Below are 19,198 nucleotides of genomic sequence, written 5' to 3' on the forward strand. Positions count from 1 at the left end.
AACAACAATGCTGAATCACATTACAGTATTTATTTAGCTACTTTAGGTGTAGAAGTTTACAGAGCAATTATTTGACTATAAAATGTCACAGTCTCTTAATTCATGTAAGCTGGTAATGTTAGCAACTATGTAGATTCTTACACGAAGTTTTGGTTAAAGAAGGTTGACACGTATAATAAAAGATAAGACTAATTATTTCTGTTTTCTTTAATGGCATCAGGTAGGGTGCTGAAATCTCTGAAGATGAACACCTCCAATGACAGCGTGTGTGGCAACCGGCCTGCTGATTTCCAGTTTTATCTCTTTCCCATTACCTATGGTCTGGTTCTGGTATTTGGCCTGCTGGGGAACCTGGGTGCCCTGTATGTCTACATCTTCAGAACAGAGCAAAAATCCCCCTCAACTATCTACTTTATTAGTCTTGCTGTGGCTGACACCATGTTCCTGAGTGTCCTGCCTTTTCGCATCCATTACCACCTCAATGGCAATAACTGGATCTTTGGGACCGAGTCATGTCGACTGACAGGTATTCTATTTTTCGGCAATATCTACATCAGCATTACATTTATGAGCTGCATTTGCGTGGACCGCTATTTGGCCACCGTCCACCCTCATACATACCTACGTCTTCGTAACACCTGCTGTTCCCTGGTGGTATGCGTCACCATTTGGGGGCTAAGTGGGACAGCCATCCTAGTCTTCATGCTCACATCACCGAATACACATAAAAATACTGCGGAGAACTGCACAAACTGCTTTGAAAACTTTTCAGAGACTGAATGGAAAACAAAGTTGGCACCCTTTAGCACTTTCTGCCTCATCTTTGGTGCCCTGCTTCCCCTTATTACCATCTTGGTGCTCTATCCAGTGGTGGCACGTCGGATAGCAAAAATCAGGACACGAACAGCATGTGGTGCCTTGAGAATTATTTACACCATCATGGCCATCACCGTAATCTGCTTCTTGCCCTTCCATCTGGTGTATTTGTTGCACATTCTCTGGCGGACAAAGGTTATCGATAGCGCCGCTGCTGGTGATGGCATTTTCAAAGCCCGTCGTATAACAATGGCACTGGTCAGTATGAACAGTTTATTTGACCCAGTGCTATATTATTTTGCCACCAGCCACTGCAAGTGGACCGTCAAGTGGAACTTTAAATGGCTGAAGCCAAAAAAAAGAAAAGGTGTCTATATCATCTCAGAGGATTTACAGGCTCGGTAAAAAACTGTTTCAGTTATTTCTAAAAAGAAAAAGCCAACATACATCCACAGATACACAAGAGTGGCTATAAATGGGAGCAAAATTTGACTAGTTAGGTGTCATATTGCAAAAATCAAAAATCTTCACAAAAACTCACATTAAATTACATGACATTTAAATTAGAAGCATTTTCTAAAGACAGAGATTTTTCAAGCAACATCTCACACTCAAACTATTTCAGATAAAATGATAGTCTAAAGAATAAAGTAAAGCTCCAATTATCCGAAGATGGAGACACTAAGGATGTGCAATATATGACAAACAAAGCACCAAGAAGCAAACACCATTATAATGAATGCTGAACGAATGAATAATAAATTGCTTGACTCCCAAGTGACACCATTTCTGACCTTTTGTACAGAGCCTCCAAAACGTTTCTGTTGTAATACTTTTGATCAAGTGCAGTTAAACTAGCCATATTTACAAGGGAACATAAATCACTAATTAGGAGTCAATGTTACTTAAATGTTAAGTTAAATTACATGATACAACATTCTATTCAACCAACTAAACCCTCCAAGGTGCTGAAGTTTCCTAGTATTTAGTATGGCCATATTTATAATAGCTGAATGGTGGCTGCAAATTAATAAACAAGCTTCTGATGAGTAGATCAAATCCACCAGCTCAATGTTCAAACATAAGCCTCAATGGACAAGATAAAAAAAAAACACACACTTTGAAATGTCAAAGAGTGTGACATGGACTCTTTGCATTGCACTAGTGCCAAATGGCAAGAAATTCTAAAGTTCTATGTAAAGATTCAACTTCAAAGATTCAACATTTGATTGAAATTGTTATGCTGGTAATATGACCTTGAATAAAAAACTATGCATTAAATTCAGGGGAAAATGCAAAACAACAGTCCAGTAAAGCAGTCATGGACGGAATCTTTCTCTACAAAAAGTTTATTAAATGTATTTTAGTACAGCAGTAAACAATCACAATCCTGAAGGAAGACCTTTCTTCAGCAGACTGGAGAGGAAACTGCCGAGCTCTTCATCCTACCCAAAAAAACAGAAACGATGAATGTAACTGTGATGTATATTTTATAATAAAAAAAGTATTTACTGATACACAAGAAAGCAGTGTTGCAGATAAATGAAATACAATACTTGTTTTGTTTTTTTTGGCTATAAATGTGTTACCCGTGTCTGATGGAACTGGTAGTGAGATGTGCTTTTTAATTCTAACCTTCTGTGATAATGTTTTTTTTATTTTTTATTATTCTTTATGTTTGTGTAATGTGATGTGTAATTAATGTGTAAATTAAAATGTTGTATAGTGCAGCTTTAATACATAAATAATTGTTATAATTATTCTGTTCATTTTATTTATCTCACGGTTGTTTTTTTACTGGAAAAATTTTTTTTACCCCATTGTGCAAAAATGCTGATAATAATAATAAAAAAAAAAATACCTGCATATGGAATTTTTATGTTTTTCAAAAATAATGACTAAATACTGTTATAGCAAACATAAGGTGCACATGTTATCTGGATCATGCCACTAACCCCTAATTGTGGCAACAGCATGATTGTGCCATAAGTACGGTAAATTCTGGACTCAATTTTGTTAATGGCTTGATTTTTTTCTGTTGTAGTTTAGACAATTTGTATTATATGTGAGGTAAATATGTTACAGGGAGATTATATGATTTAACGATATGAATACATAAGCAAGGGAAAAGGCAAAATCAAGATCAGTGCCCCTGTCGAGTCAGTTGTACACTTATTAATCACTGCATTCATTTATAAATTTTTTGTTGTACATTTTTGGAAAATGAAAATACAAATAAAGGTATTTTAAACAATATTTTGGGTCTCCTGCTATATTCTTTTCTTAACTTTGTCAAACAAGTTTAATTGAAGTAATGTTTAGGTTCAACAGGTCTGGCAGTAATCATGCCAAGGTTAGGCTAGTAAAATTGATCCCAGTTGTTAATTGAATGTGGTTAACTGTTTGTTTTAGTAACAAAATGGGCAATAACTGTTTCCATTCAATAAATTAAATAAAATATTTTGTGTTTACTTTGGTTCTTTGTCTAATATTAAAATTAGTTTGGTGATCTGAAACATACAAGTGTGACAAATTTGCAAAAGGGCAAGGCCAGAAACTACTGTTGAATATGCGCAATATTCAAACCCTCAAGCAGCACTGCACGAGAAACTCTAATGTTACTGTGATAAATGTAGCCACATGGGCTAAATGTAGTACTTTGAAAAACAGTTGTCACTTAACACGGCCCACCGCTGCATCAACAAATGAAACCTAAAACTAATATTTAAAATGATAGACAAACATACAGAGTTCAAGTTGTCTGGGCCTGAGCTCATCTCAAATGCACCAATAGACAGTGGGAATGTCTGCTGTGGTCAGATTTCTGCATGCACTATAACAACGTGGCTTCGTAGACACAGAGTCCTTTACATTTACCTGATAGCTCCAAGAGAGCAGGATGACCTTAAGATTGGGGTCATCACTAGACGAGGACACTTTCAGGACGATGGACTCCACCATGACTGTTCCGTCCGGCAGGTGCTGCACAGTGTAACCTTTTAGCACACTATAAAAACAGAAAGAAATCCGGTGGGGTTACGAGTTATATCACAAGACACAAGCCACAAGAATCTACTGTACTGTCGCACACTGTAGTGACATTTACAAACTGGAACAGGAGCACAATGAGTGGGAGGAAATGAGTAACTAAAAACCACCTTACTTTCATTTCAGCATGGAAAAAAATCCCAAGAGCTGCACGTTGTTTGTTACAAACAGTTTAATATTAGCAGTTCAGCTAAACAACATGCATGTGCACTGGATGCACTCGCGTGAGTGAAAGTGTGCTGTTGTGGTGACTCGATGCAGGTGTGCATGTAAGTGTTTAAGAAAGTTTAAGGTAGCTGTGGATGCACATCAGTCACTGACTGAGGTGCACGCAGTCATATTCAAAACTTTGGTTAATTTGGTTTTTCCTCCCAACCTTGGCAAGATTTATTTATATAGGCACAGAAAATGCACCATCTATAGTCAGAGATAATCACAAAAAAGGAATTAAGAAGCAATGCTAAAAAAATTATAAACAAAAATGGCAGAAAGAAGAAATTTAGGTGACTTAGCCAGAAGTCTTCACACACGTAACTGGCCTTGTCTAAGAGAGGGAAGGTTGTACGCGATCTCCAGGACTGGTCAGGGCCCCTGCATGAATGGCGGGAAGCAATACTGCTCTGTGTGGGAACCAAACACTGGCTGGTGATAAGAACTGGCCTCAGTTTAGACAGGTATTGGAGAGGTGTCTGGTAATCTGGCTCTTTTTGTTTAGGTCGGGGGCTGTGCAAGTGGCAGCGGATTCACAACTGGGAATCAGAAATGACTAGATTATGAGATAAAGAGTGGAAAATCCAGAAAAAATTTATCCTCCACCAAATCTATAACCTGGGTGATTTATTATAGGTCATGTCATGTGTTACAGGACTTTTGTTTGTGAAGGGGAAGTGCTTTAAGAGTAAAATGGGTTAAAATTATTAATATAGTGCCATAAAAACTCATGTGCTTACCAATATTATATTTATGTGTGTGTGTGTGTGTGTGTGTGTGTGTGTGTGTGTGTGTGTGTGTGTGTGTGTGTGTGTGTGTGTGTTTACCTCTTGAGATGGCTGTAGATTCGGCTGAGTGTATCTGAGTCACTGTGAGGGTCATGGAGATGCACACGGCAGGTAAAACGCAGCTGATGTTCAGAAAGACCCAGTTCCTTTAAAGCCTGTTCTGGAGAAACCAGCCTCAGACTCTACACACACACATTCAAAGGGTAAACATGGTTTTTACTCATGGGGTGCTACACAAACCTTTCAGAAGTACCTTCAGGAACCAATACTGATTAAATCACACACACACAGATAATAATTTACTGTAGACCTATGTGTGCACTGAAGAAGTGTGAAGTGTATTTCAGTACGTGTGAAACCTTCGGCCGCTTCTTCACACCAGACAGAGGCTGATCGCTACAGATTAAGAGCCACTGATACAAGGAATTTAGGGTCTGCAAAAAGTCATAAGTCACAGCCTAACGGGTCCTTGACAATGAGAAAAACTTGTATTCATTGATTTATCTTTAGCATTTACTGATCTAAACTGTGGTCGGTCCAGAGCCTGTTTGAAAGCACTGAATCCAAACTATGGAACACAGCCTGGACTGGGCATCAGACACTCACACAGGCACTCTCTTACCCAAGTCTAGAAGTAACTTAGAGGAGTTTTGGAAAGTGCCAAGATACCACAGTACCTGGTGGGAATCCATACATGTAGCTGAACAACTCATTTTTGTGAGGTGGTAGAAAACTGCACTACCTAGGAATACCCATACACCCTTGGGAAACATGTAAGCTACTTACATATAGTAACCCAAGCCTCTGCATAGCTACCAAAGCTAAGATTTTGCTACTTGTAATTGGTTTACATAAACATACAGGGTTACTATGATAAACTATAGCAATAAAATCTCACTCACATTGTCTTTCATGATCAGTGTTCCATGCATGGTGCGAGGTTTCTTGGGGTCAGGTAACGGACCTACACACACACACACACACACACACACACACACACACACACACACACACACACACACACAAAAAAAACATTTTTATGTTGTTAACCTTATAACCACCGTAACAAAGACAAGTTAAAAACAATATAAGATGTTAGTAGAGTGCTTGGCCACCAAATGCCACCAATACAACTCCAATGCAGCTAGACATAAAATCTACAAGACTCTGGAATTGTACTTGAGGGGTGATATGCCATCCCTCCAAAAATTGTCTGGCTGTGTTAAGTACACACCTCCAAAAGCAATCTCCCTCTTCAGCAGGTTAAGTGAGATGTCCACTGGCACACTTGGGTTGGTGGTCACTGTTGTGGTCTCTCCGTTAGCTGGCATGTAGCAGCTGATATCTGCAGAGAGAACATTAAAGACCCTAAGCAAATAGGATCTAAATATCAGATGCCTTCTATTTAAGAGTTAATAGCAGTGATTTGCAGTTGACCAGTGTCTGTACATGGCATTGTACAAAGTACACTTATTGGCCACTTGAAACTCTACTTATAATAATTGCTCATAATCAATACTTAAAAATACTATAAGAAGCAAAAAACTTTATTAAAGCTGATTTCATAAGGGATAAAAGGATGTCCAGTTGCTGTGCACTCACTGAACTCCTGCTCAATCTTGTCCTTAAGAAACTCCATCTTCTTGGCCTCGCCGTGCACCAGCAGAATGTTGCTTGGTTCTGCCATACGGATGAGCTGCATGATGCCCTTAGCGTCTGCATGGGCACTGAACGACATGTATTCCACTTGCAGCTTTACCTCCAACTGTGACCACACACATACACAGAATGATAATTTTTTGTTTCTGAATGAATTACACATTCTTCTTATTGTGCAAATTAAAACAAAAGTTATTCTGACTGAGCACCGTATCAATTTCCTATGAAAAGCTTTATCTTGATGGAAGTGGTTACGGCTAGGTTGACAACACTCCCATCGACTAAACACATTTGGTCTCTGAATGGTTTAAAGAGAATGAAAATGGTACAAACCACATGACATAGTTTTTACAGCCACCAGATCACAACCCAGTTAAAGCACTGTTATCAAAAACCAGATGAGAGAACATGTTTTTACAGAATGGTGTTCCAGCCCTCCAGTAAGATTTCAGTAACTCAACACCTCACCACATTTTGTTGGTTTTACCCTGTTGGTTACCGTTAGTATTTGACCTTGAGTATATATTTGAGCTCTCTGGTGCTCTCTAGTGTGAATGGTAAACATTACCGTGGCTCTTCCTTCCATCTCCAGCTTTTTCTGACCATTCAGGATCTTGTGCCCGACTGTGCCCTGCACACAGTACCCTGGCATGATTAGCTGAAAAACAGTTAGACACAAAATCACCCATCTTGAAAAAATTTAACATAAAGAAAAGATAAAACTGCAATGCAAAGCAGGAGTCACTGAGCAAAAGTAAGTGAACACTACTGAAGAGCTACTGACCTGTCCAGCTTATTACAGCTGCTTACAGGCACTGCAATACCCAGCCCATAGAGCTGTAGGACGGGACTTTTTGGGAGTTCAGAATTTAAAGACTGCTTTTGTGAAAACACACTACATGGCTAAAAGTAGGTAGACACCTGACCACAGGTTTGGTGTATATCCTATTAAAAACATGGGTATTATTATGAAGTTGCCCTCGTTTTTTACACTATGTGTGTCGCTCTGAATAAAAGTGTCTGCTGTCAACAAAAATGTAGGCCTGGCTCAGAACCGACATTCTAGTTTATCCCTAAAGTGTTCAGTGGGTCAGGGCTCATGTGCAGTCTGATATAATTGATTGATTTCTCCATTAGCAATAGGTTTGGCTGAATTAGTAACCTCAATAATTAGGAAAGGTGTCCACAAACTTTTGGCCATATTACTATAGTGCTTATTAATTAACTCTCATTTACCCAAGTGGCTTACCATGTTCTTTTCGTTGCCAGCCCATTTCTTGAAGATCTGTAAGGACTGGCCTGCATGCAACATCCCTGGTGTGGCAAACACCACCTAAACCAAACAACAACAAAATTAAAACAACAAAAACACTGAGGGCATCATGAATAACACACTAATAAAACTAAAATATCAGACAATATATTAAAGAATAGAATGAGAATGAATATACCATTGGGCCGGGATTGTCAGCATAAGAGCGATCGAAAGCCTTGATGTGCTTAAACTCAAACATGTTCCTCTGTACAAAGGTTTTGCGAATCTTTTGGTTGGTCCATGTGATAAAGAGCTTGTAGTAATGGTTTGCTTTCTCCGTCAGGCCAGTGGAGAAGTATATGGGTGCTTTTAGATTCATTCTCTCCCTGTTAGAAAAAAGCACAAGTTAGGAGAATGTAAATACGACTCTTTCCATGTGACTTCGCCTTTACAGCTAGTCTCAGGCTGTATGGCACACCTGTTCAAGGAAGATTTGTGGTTCGATGAAATTGCACATTATTATTATCAAATGTACTGACATAAATGTTTAATTTTGTTCATGAGAATTTTAGGAAGCTCATTTAACCTCTTGACTTTGCAAGAAATATGCATATATTCAGAAGAAAGGACCAGACAATCTTTAAAGAAATGGTCTCTTTTCTTTAAACAGAACTTGCAGGTAGTGGCCGTTTTTGAAATTAAAACTATGACCCTAATATGCTAATATTAATATTATAAGGTAATACTATAAGGTGAGAAGGTAAGAATTTATACAAGAGCTCTAATAAGCTGCTTCTTAGTTACCCATGTTGCCAAAATCAGCCAACTATATGTACGTTTCACACATCCCATCATTTAAAGTGTAACCAACAAACCTGTAAACAGACTTGAGTTTTCTAAATGGACTAATGCCTGAGTTAACATGAAACTTAAATGCTTCAGGATCCTAGAATTTTTTTCTTTCCAACACTATCACATATAGATAAAAAGAAACTGCCGACTATTTTAATACTTACCAGAATGTTTCTAAAAGGATGCAAAGCTCCTGCGCTCTTCCCAACGCAAAAACTGGAATCAGGACCTGTCAATATATTTATTTAAAAAAGTATAAAAATACAGATTCAAATGTGCCATGTAGTTAAAGAGTACTGCACAAATCTGAAAATAATGTTGTGTTTTATTGTGTTTACTAAATGATCTAAAAATCATCTGCTTGACAAATATGTAAATTAGTCAAACAAAGGTATTTTAATCTTGTACAGATATTTTCAAAGCAATGTTTGCCAGTATATCATCCACCCCTAGAGGTGAATAGATATAACACATAGATCACTGTATAATTATGGACATTCTGACCTTTCCTCCTCTCTCAATGGTTTCGTGAACTTTCTTTAAAAAATCTCGCTCTCTGCAGCGCTTTGAGTCTCGGATGGTGGTGGCATAGGTAGATTCAGTAATCAGAATATCTGGACGACATTTGTCTATCCATGCCGCACTGGAGAAAAATTTGTACAATCAATTAAAGCTATGGACACCTTAGATCTTAGATCTTTTTAGTATAAAAAAGTAAATAAAAATGAATAAATACTCACCCCAAGTGTCTGTCTGGTGTCATGTTATAATCACCCTGCAAAATCATAACACTGCCAGTTATAATAACAAAAAATAAACAAATAACAATGATATCAGGTGTTTAACATGTGCTGTGATCCTCACCGTGTACACGACGGACTCTGAGCCGACTTTAATTTGCACCATCGCTGCTCCGAGAACATGACCTGCATAGTACGCTTTGATTTCCAGCTCATCATCCACCTGCATAAAAGGATATCTGCTGTAGTGACCCTTAAATACAGAAGCAGCAAGAAGAGAAAAGGAAACAACCAAGATTAAAACATTACCTACCTGAACAGTTTGGTGCAGATTGAGCGGCACCACTTTCTTCATGCAATCCTTGATCATCTGTGAGGTAAAGAAGTTGGTCTCGCCCTTTTTATCCACTGTGATCTTGCGGAAATCCTCCAGCAGGATGGGGCAGATCGCCTTGGTGGGGTGGGTCATGTAGATGGGTCCATCATAACCCACCATCTCACTCATGTAGGGAAGAGCACCACAGTGATCCAGATGAAAATGACTGCAATAAATAGTAAAAATATCAATATTATAATCAACTTTGTTTAGATTTATCTAGAATCTCTTGTTTGGTGATTTCTTAAAGAATACACTCCAGCAGTGATTGGTTTATCAGTATTGGTACTGAATCACAGTGCCCTGAATTTACAAACTCTATGATATTTCACTAGGTTAAGAACTCCAGAGCACCTGTAACATAAAAACACATACCTTATAATGACACAGTCCAGGAATTCAGTGAGACGACCATTTTGAGTGATGTAGGAGAAATCTGGAAAACGTCTCTAAAATAAAAGAACAATAAATCAGACTGAAATTACATAGTGTTCTGATCAAATAAACTGTCTGCAAAAAGAGTGGGCATGGCTACAGCTATACAACCAAAACTCACATCATCGTTGAACCCCATGTGCATACCACAGTCCAGCATTATATTTTTGCCCCCAATAGAGAGCAGAATGCAGCTGCGTCCAACATCCTGCCCAGCGCCTACAACAGAAAAGAAATTGTAACAGACCTGTAAAATTTCCCCACTTACATTTCATTCAGCAGAAACTTTAGCAATAAAAAAGAGAGAACTGTATAGTATGTATGTATATATGCATGTGTATATATACACGAAGGATCTTCAAAAAGTGTCCGCACTTTTATATTTTGGTTGGAAACAGTGAGGACGGGAGGAGGAATAGTAATCTACTGTAGTAATCGGTTGTGTCTGAGAGAAGCTTATAGTCCGGATTTAGCGCCATCTGATTTCCGCTCAAGGAAGCTTTAAGGGGAAGAAGATTTTCATGTGATGATGATGTGAAAGCAGCGGTGAAGAAGAAGAAGAAGAATGCCTTTATTTATCATATATACATATACAGACAAACAGTACAATTAAATTCTTTTTTTGCATATCACAGCTTGTTTGAGAGCTGGGGTCAGAGCACAGGATCAGCCATTGTATGGCGCCCCTGGAGCAGAGAGAGTTAAGGGCCTTGCTCAAGGGCCCAACAGTGGCTGCATGGCTGGGATTCTAACTCTCAACCTTTCAGTTGATAGCCCAAAGCTCTACTCACTAGGCTACGCACTCAGAAGGTGATTATGTAGAAAAGTGATAAGTTAATAAATAGAGTTAAATATATAAATTGAGCTATATTTATATATAATACACACACACACACACACACACACACACACACACACACTAAACAGGATAAAACAGAGTTAAAGATGTGAAGTTACATTGTCAGAAAGCCTAGTTTACACGAACAACACTATTAAGTAATTTATATGTTTTTGCAGCTTTATTATTCATCTAATTTATTCATTTTACTTCAAGGATTAATGAAGTGTTATCTGGGGCAACAAGGTGGCACAGCTGGAGCATGAATCAAATAAGAACATCATGACTTAACAGATTACTGACCACATAATGTAACTGTACTGATAAAACACAAGGTTCTTACCTAAAGGAGTTACTGTAATATCAGGCATCTTCTACTGAATCAGAATCTGAACTTTGTAAAAGAATATAAAAGAAAATCCACTGTAACTTGTTGACTGGTGTGGAATTGAAGCTACATGCTGCACTCACTCACTTTACATTCAATCCGTCCAGAAAACACACAGCTTTATATTAGTGACTTTATATTAGTGACTCTGATGAGCTCCTATAATCTAATAATCATCATAAAATAGAAATGATTTGAAGCAGAAATTACAAAGCATCAAAACAAGCGGACATGATTCACTTCTTCTTTTGAGGAGCGGTTCACTCTATAGGAGCATTACCGCCACCTACGCCAACAACCTGGAGAAACAATCTGATTGGTCGATATTGGTACACGTGACACAACAATTCATTATAATTCGTGAATTAACTGAATTCACGGAAGTGTTCGGGCAACAGAGGCGGTGAAGTTGTTTTACAACCCGATTTCAGACAGATCCCGCCTTTTGCTCTGTGATTGATTAATTTCGGTACTTTCCTTCTTGTAATATTTAGATACTATTTTATATTGTTATTGGGAGTCATTGTTATTCAATTTAAACTATTTTTAGATTCTATTTACAATAATACACATATTTGTTTTGGATATTTTACCTGATGAATAAAAAACTGTCCAATCAGATTTTCAGATACTGTTTGTGACGCTAACCTATTGGCCAATCACAGAGGAGAAGAGGGAATTTGCCGTAATACGGGTAGAAAACACAAATCACTACTTAAACGACACCGGCGGTGCTTCATACAGCTTATTTAAGGGTTACCAACATAATTTATTTAATATTATTCGTAGATAAACATTATCTAATTCTAATTCTAAATATTATTAGTTTTTGTGTTTAAAACGTTTGTATTTTGACGCGTTGTCTATTAAACGAACTGCTTCACCTGCTCAGGTAACTAGAATAACTAGAAATGGCAGATTCTTTCAGTCTGCAGAAAGTGATGGACTCGTTTAAGTCCTGTCTCAGTGACAACAAGGAGATCAACATCAAGTTTTATATAGCAGGGTGGAACGAGCTGGTCAGGTGAGCTAATGAATTCATTTTACTAACCACTTCATCCTGGTCAGGGTCGTGGTGTCCTTCGTAGTATCTCACACCCACACCTAGGGGCAGTTTGGAGATTGAAAGAAACCCATGAATACATAGAGAGAACTTGCAACTCTCCGTGCAAATAGTAAATAAATGTAGGAATCCAACTTAGATCTTCAAGATATGTTGATGTGCAGCACCAGATGCACCACGTGTCTCTTTGGTCTGTGTTAAACGCCCCTATAAATATTTGAGTTCGGTTGTTTAAGTCATACTCAGTAATAACAAGTGTTAAACATTACTGTGAAAGATAAACACCATGTTTTAAATGTTAACTATGACAACAGTTTGGGAAAGATCATTTTCTGTTACAGCCTGAGCATAAACAAGGTTCATAAATGGGAACTTTAATTGCAAGCCAGGCCTTTGTCCGACATCAGTGCCTAATTTACAAATGCTCTTTTGACAGAATGAGCACAAATTTCCACAGACACATTACATTTTATGGAAAGCCCTTCCAGTAAAGTGGGGGCTGTAATACTAATCAAGTCCATATCACTGTCCGTGGTATTGGAGTGGGATGTTTAACAAGCTCATGAGTCAGGGACCTGTTGTTACTGTACATAGCAGGACCTGTGTGCTGCTGTGCTTAGATCTAGAAACTCAACACCAAATTTGTTGGCTCAGATTTGACAAGGCTCCAGGTTTATAGAACAAAGACTGATGCCACAAACTCGAGCAGCTGCTTGTATATTATATATAATTATATCTAAGGTATGATGTATGTTCCACATGTTCATCTAGGGTGTATCTAAAGTAAAGTTCATTGAAATAATGAGTTTAATATAAAATACTTTATTTTCTCTTCCAGCTTCATGAACAGCCTAGGAAATGTCTTCTCCTTCATCTCTAAAGATGCAGTCGCCAAAATCCAGATTATGGAGAACTTACTAGCTGGTGAAAATGGGACACACTATCTCACCGCTCAATCCATGGTGAAGTTTGAGCTGGACAATAAGCTGGTGGATCTTACCAAAAGGGGTAGCTACCCAGAGTCAGGCTGCCGTACCTTGCTGAGGTTGCATCGTGCCTTGCGCTGGCTCCAGCTCTTTCTGGAGCGTCTTCGCACCAGCACGGCAGAGAGCAGAACCTCTGTCATGTGCTCCGAGGCTTATAATGAATCCCTGGCACAGTATCACCCTTGGATCATTCGGAAAGCGGCTGAGATGGCGTTGTACGCTCTGCCTGGCCGCGACACCTTTTTTGAAGTGATGAATGCAGGCAGCCAGGAACAGGTGATTGCATTGTTGACTGAAGCCTTACCTATCATCTGTGAAGTCTATCAGATCACAGAGGCCCTGTATGCAACAAACAACCTGCTCAGTTTACCTTGATAAGGTTGTGTTATAAGGTTTACTGGTTGATAGCTCATTTTCTCTGAAGAATAGTTAATCTGTGATGTGTTTTTTAAAAGCCTTGTAATATAAATACCTCAGAAGTACATTTAAAAAATATTATGATGTTAAAAAATCAATCAGTATGATTTATGAGGTATTAAAGACACAAACACAGTCACAAATACATGGACATAAATGGCAACACATGTCCAAAACATCCAATATGCACAGTTGTACATACATCTGTGCCATCTGAGCACCTCTTCATTTTACTTTTGTTTTTAATTTAATTCCAGTTCGTATATCCACTTCCTTTAAATGTATGTAGGCATAAACATATATTTATGGCTTTGGCACATCTTTTTAGCACCCAGCCATCATTCAGGCACACGGTGGTTCCTTGGTTTAAGCCGGATGTTTACTGACCCATGTCAAGAGTCTGAAACACTATTTAAAAAAACTATGCAGCAGAGCTGTCATTGTGACCAAGGTTTCGACCATTTCTGTCTCAGTAATATTTTGGTGTTCTTGTTATCTTGTTTAAAACTAATGTCAACTCTGCTCAGCATTTTTAGACATGGTACCAAGCATGGTAAATGGACGAAAGCATTTTTGCTGCCTAATTTTATTATGCAGTATACCTGCAATATGCTCCTTTACTTACTTGTTTTTCTTTAATTTATTACCTTTCTGTATGTCTTTTATATATATATATATAGGAATATGTGTAATCAAATTATAAGGAAACAAAGTCATGATTGTGGTTTCCCTGTTTTAAATTATAGCAATATGAATTATTTTTATATTTGATTTCAAGTTATGCTGCTTATATTCTGGTATTAATTTGCCCACATACTGTCTTTATAGACCGTTTCAATGAGGGTAAACAATAACAACGCTACTGCGCATGTCTGTTCCTTTCGCCTTTCCGGTAGCGCCATTTTTAAACATCCATCCAGCTGTCAACATGACGAGATTGTACTTTGCGAGTCTCCCGAACACGAAACAAACGCGATATTAGCAGAAATGAATGATAGATCATCAAGTATCTTTACCAGCCCCCTTTTGAGGAGAATTTAAGAATTTAAGAAGTAAAAAAGTGTTTTTCCTCTGACCTAAAACGTTTGCCTGAGGTAACATACCCAGCCGTGTATCACTACCTTGTTGAAACGGAGTGTGTTTACACCAGAGAGGCAGTGAAAGCACACCGCAGTTTGAACGCATACAATTAATTATTAAAATCATTATTGAGTCATCTCCCCTTTTGTGTCTGTTGAGCTAAGAGCCATTATAATATGATAAAAATATGACAAACCACAGTGAATTATCATCTGAATTAGAACATATTAGCTAATGCTAAAACTATTTTTTATAGCCTAACTGGAAATACATGAAATATTTTACAGTAAGCACAATGTATTCATAAATAGAATGTTTACTTTTTGTATTACAAAAGTAGAACCATGTTTCTTTACAGGTCTGTGTGTCATTTAATAATTAAGCTAAGCTAATTATTACAGCTAATTAAGCTGTTAATATAATTCCATATAGTGACGTTTCCCCAAAATATAGTCCTATAAAGTTATGGTTTTTACATCGTATTGTAAGGAAAATGTAAACTTTTTAAGGCTTATGTTAGGTTTATGTTTATTCTGTTTTATTAATACAAATATTAAGCGCCTGAGTATTTTAATACACGTAAGCTAAACGTCAGGGACAAGACACCATGAGAGCAGCGTTCAACTGAGTACATTTGTTTACAATATTTTATTATGAAATAATATATATTACATTAATTATAAGAGTTGATGGTGGGTATCCAGCTGTCTCTATTTACAGCAGCAATCCAAGCGTTTCACTGTGCGTTCTTTTGGAAATCTGTTCACCTTAATCTCTGAAAGCAAGTTTGTACCCGGCCTGAGGGAACATCCGCCAACCGAACAACACGGTCCTAACTTTAATTTAGACATACTGTCAATAAATCACAACTGAACTAGCGCAAAAGAATTGAAGCAGTTGTGCTCAATCGCTGTTGTTCTGAGCGCTGTTTACCACCAAGCGGAAGCGTCTTAGGAACATTTACGTCACTTCCTGGACTCGTGAATATTCATTTGAAACGGTCTATACCATTATTTATCCATAGACAGACTTAAAAACAATACTTTTTGTAGATGTGCAGATAGCTGACCTAATAGAAATTACACTGGCATATTGTATATTCAGTACACTGTACACATTTTGTCATTTTGGTCCATATTATTTGTGTATGTTGTAAAAATAAAGGAAGTGTGGGGCTGGTATATGTATGAATCTGTCATTAAAAGATTCCTTAGTATGTGAGTTAATCAACCAAAAACATTGTATACCTTTTCTACCCATACCAAGTTTAGGGTGCCAGTGGAGCTCACGGTACAGTGGTTAACTTATCTTTCTGATTTTCTAAAAAGCTAAATGATGTTTTCATTATTAACTAGAACAGTGCAATTCCTAAAGAAAATAGCTATTTTACTTATCTTATTATAAATTAACTCTTTAAATCTGCTAGATGAAATGATTCGCCACATACGTTCATCAGGAGACAGGTTGTTTTTGTTTGACCTTCTAGCCTCCCTGTCCTCACCATCTAACCTTCGAAACCACACTGGCAAGAGAACATTGAGTCCACAAGTCGGGAGTCGACTCAGATTTTTACACTGTAATCTGAAGAATCGACTCGGTACCGACTTCTGCCTCGCCAGTGTGCACGTGAGCCGTTACCAAGGAGACGTCACCGCGTTGGCAACCCGAGTGACGCCAGCGAAGATGTTAGCGCGCGTCATCTTACCGTCTTCACGTAGAATAAAGTTTAAGGTAAATAGTTGTACTATTAAAACACATGTTTGTTATATTTAGTCAAAGAAAGATACACTCTTGCAAATTCCTATTTAAAATCGAACAAGGACCGATATCAGCCTGCTTTTAGCGTTCATGCTAATGTTAGCACTCGATAAACTAGCTCCTGGTGTCGTTAACGAACAAGAAAATGACTTAAGATCACGGTATTCCGCACAGTGTATGTAAGCATATCAACGCCCTAACCAAACGTTCTGTATTATTGAAGTATTAACCCACATATTAAAATAATACCTTTGCAAATTGTTCTTTTTTCAAAGTGTTTGTTTTATAAGAAAAAAATGAAATCACGACAGGTTGTGATGTACGGAACTGTACGGAATACCGTTACATCACGTTCATTAAGACACAGCTAAACTTAAACGTTTAGTTTTAAGAAACGTGGTGGCATTTTGTGGGTTCTTTTTCTGTGACTAAATGACTGATCCACTTCTTTTGTCAAAAAAGCAACTTTTACGAGTTAAAATACTTTGAAAAATTACTTTTAAATTTAAAGTACATTTATTATAATGCAGAATTTTTTACAACCAAAAAATATATTCACAATTAATTGGCATCCCTGCATTTACTACTTTGTGCAACCTTCCTTTGTTAATGTAACACTAAGTCTTCTTCCATAATGCTCATTAAGAAAGCAGAATTGGAGCAAATAATCTGAAAAGATTATCTGAGTAGAAAAACAGAATACTTCTAGACTTCTAGATTATCTGGACTTCCATTTTCAGTTCATCCCACAGGTTTTTCAGTTGGGCTTAAGTTAGGAGATTGTCCGAAGATCCAACAGTGGCTGAGTTTTAGCCTATAGACAGAGTCCAAGATGGATCTTAACAAGGTTGTCAGGGCTTTGTAGAAAAAAAAACACCACTACTCCACTATACCTAACAGCATGAAGGTTAAGTTTATTTATTTTTTACAATCTATATCAAAGGTGAAAAGTTGAATGTTGTTAAAGCTTAATTGTTTGTAATGTATAAGAATAAATGGGTGTTCTCCTGTTCCTAGACAAAGCCATGCATGTGATAAGACCAAAATCAGCCAAAGGACGAACCAGACCCAGAGCGACTCAGGTTCAGGATGATGAGCATGCCCATCAAAAGCCCACATTTCCCCCTCACCCACCTCATCCTCCACCTGGCCCTCGTCCTTTGTCCACTATAAGCCAGAGGTCTAACTTGTTGCTTCGGCCTTGCTCGGTCAGGCACAACATTACAGAAAACTCAGAGATGTTTGAGAAATCCCTGGATGCCCCAGTGCTACCACTGAACAGATACCAGGTCCTCCCTTCCATCGAGAAGAAACCAGAAAAGCAGTCTAACAGATGCCTGGAGGAGAAGACCTTAAGACTCAATCGGTCAGACAACAGCTCACTTGGGGCCCACACCTCCCGTCTCTTTCCTAAACCCACATCTAGGAGTGGTCTACAGTTTCAGAATGAGTCCAGAGAAAGGTGTGGGCCTGCTGAGCCTGTTAAGACTTCACATTCTGGATGCCAAAAGAGGGAGGCAGATCTTCTGCTTGCTGTTCGGACTCCATGTGGTCAAAGATTTAAGTGCTATTTTCATTCCACAGACACACTTCAGACTGTCATAGATGCTGCAGAGGCCAAATATGGAAAACAGTACAGGCACACACTGATTGAGACCATGGATGTTCCTCGACGGAGCTTCACCAATTTGACTATGACTTTCTCACAATGTGACATAATAAATAAGTCAGTTTTATGCATCAGCTTTAAAGACGCAGATTAGTATCACAACCTGATGGATGAATATTCACAGTTGTTATAACTGATGTATTTTTTAACAGTAATTATACAACTAAAATGTGAACACATTGCAACGATGTTAGTATTTATTTATATACATTTCTGATTAGTGATTATACTTGGCCGTCTATCCTAACGTGTAGAAACCTCAACAATTACTAAGGAAATCTGGCCCACATGTTGCCTAATATTTATACCCCAGTAAATCAAAAAGTCATGAGTTATTGCGTAAGAGTTCCTGTAAGTTTTGCTTATATGAATTTCTGGGGGCAAATGCTTACAATCTAAGCAAGGGTTGAAGGCCTCGTTCAAGGGTCCAACAGTAGCAACCTTCCGATTACCAGTCCAGTATCTTAACCACTGACCTATTGTGTTTAAATTAAAACACTGACTAGGCCACTCCAAAAATGTATTTGTAGCCTTTTAAATGTCCTACTGCATAACCCCGGTACAGTTGGGCTTTACCTAACAGACTGATCAACTTACACACTTCTTAAGAATCTACTCATAAAGAACATTCTCCTTCCTTTAATAACAGCAGCTCTTCAAGTCTTCATACCCAGACTACACCAACAACTACCACAGACATGTGTGAGCCTATTAAATGCTGTTTTGCATTGTATTATACTTTTTCAATTATTTTGTCCACTGAACATTTGCACCGAAGCTTTGTGAACCATTCAGGTGCTTTTTTGTATATTTTACATGA

General features: G+C 38.0%; 4 protein-coding genes across 5 annotated transcripts; 3 read left to right on the forward strand and 1 right to left on the reverse strand.

The window, feature by feature from the left end:
- Window positions 1-243: 243 nt before the first annotated feature.
- Window positions 244-1,221, forward strand: LOC134333916 (lysophosphatidic acid receptor 6). Its single transcript, XM_063016081.1, has one exon. It carries the CDS (start codon window positions 244-246, stop codon window positions 1,219-1,221), a length of 978 nt encoding a protein of 325 aa, XP_062872151.1.
- A 928-nt stretch (window positions 1,222-2,149) lies between these two features.
- ints11 (integrator complex subunit 11) lies at window positions 2,150-12,509 on the reverse strand. The gene is made up of 18 exons (XM_063015768.1): window positions 12,457-12,509; window positions 11,361-11,411; window positions 10,301-10,398; window positions 10,120-10,193; window positions 9,682-9,910; window positions 9,493-9,591; window positions 9,369-9,403; window positions 9,133-9,271; window positions 8,793-8,857; window positions 7,973-8,162; window positions 7,771-7,854; window positions 7,090-7,179; window positions 6,465-6,627; window positions 6,097-6,207; window positions 5,765-5,826; window positions 4,902-5,044; window positions 3,694-3,823; window positions 2,150-2,261 (listed from the first exon to the last, which is right to left on the reverse strand). The coding sequence occupies exons 2-18, from the start codon at window positions 11,386-11,388 to the stop codon at window positions 2,199-2,201; spliced, it is 1,803 nt and encodes a 600-aa protein (XP_062871838.1). The 5' UTR covers window positions 11,389-11,411; window positions 12,457-12,509; the 3' UTR covers window positions 2,150-2,198.
- Window positions 12,275-14,523, forward strand: cptp (ceramide-1-phosphate transfer protein). The gene is made up of 2 exons (XM_063015769.1): window positions 12,275-12,429; window positions 13,307-14,523. The coding sequence occupies exons 1-2, from the start codon at window positions 12,317-12,319 to the stop codon at window positions 13,827-13,829; spliced, it is 636 nt and encodes a 211-aa protein (XP_062871839.1). The 5' UTR covers window positions 12,275-12,316; the 3' UTR covers window positions 13,830-14,523.
- A 2,075-nt stretch (window positions 14,524-16,598) lies between these two features.
- ubxn10 (UBX domain protein 10) lies at window positions 16,599-19,111 on the forward strand. Of its 2 annotated transcripts, XM_063015469.1 has the most exons (3): window positions 16,599-16,682; window positions 17,450-17,616; window positions 17,727-19,111. In XM_063015469.1, exon 3 carries the CDS (start codon window positions 17,735-17,737, stop codon window positions 18,470-18,472), a length of 738 nt encoding a protein of 245 aa, XP_062871539.1. In that variant the 5' UTR covers window positions 16,599-16,682; window positions 17,450-17,616; window positions 17,727-17,734; the 3' UTR covers window positions 18,473-19,111. The 2 variants fall into 2 exon arrangements, with proteins under 2 accessions (XP_062871539.1, XP_062871540.1); XM_063015470.1 differs by lacking the exon at window positions 17,450-17,616 and having other exon boundaries at window positions 16,617-16,682.
- Window positions 19,112-19,198: the final 87 nt, after the last annotated feature.

Source organism: Trichomycterus rosablanca, chromosome 19, assembly GCF_030014385.1.
Source record: "Trichomycterus rosablanca isolate fTriRos1 chromosome 19, fTriRos1.hap1, whole genome shotgun sequence".
Taxonomy (NCBI): Eukaryota; Metazoa; Chordata; class Actinopteri; order Siluriformes; family Trichomycteridae; genus Trichomycterus; species Trichomycterus rosablanca.

What these genes read in the sequence shown, in the direction of transcription:
- ints11 (XM_063015768.1), bottom strand. Translation starts at nt 11,388, where the DNA reads ATGCCTGATATTACAGTAACTCCTTTAG. An exon ending in ACATGGGGTTCAACGATGAT is followed by an intron (nt 10,194 to 10,300) that starts GTGAGTTTTGGT and finishes CTTTTATTTTAG; the next exon opens with AGACGTTTTCCAGATTTCTC. An exon ending in CTGACAATCCCGGCCCAATG is followed by an intron (nt 7,855 to 7,972) that starts GTATATTCATTC and finishes TGTTTGGTTTAG; the next exon opens with GTGGTGTTTGCCACACCAGG.
- cptp (XM_063015769.1), top strand. Translation starts at nt 12,317, where the DNA reads ATGGCAGATTCTTTCAGTCTGCAGAAAGTGATGGACTCGTTTAAGTCC. An exon ending in GGGTGGAACGAGCTGGTCAG is followed by an intron (nt 12,430 to 13,306) that starts GTGAGCTAATGA and finishes TTTCTCTTCCAG; the next exon opens with CTTCATGAACAGCCTAGGAA.
- LOC134333916 (XM_063016081.1), top strand. Translation starts at nt 244, where the DNA reads ATGAACACCTCCAATGACAGCGTGTGTGGCAACCGGCCTGCTGATTTC.
- ubxn10 (XM_063015469.1), top strand. Translation starts at nt 17,735, where the DNA reads ATGCATGTGATAAGACCAAAATCAGCCAAAGGACGAACCAGACCCAGA.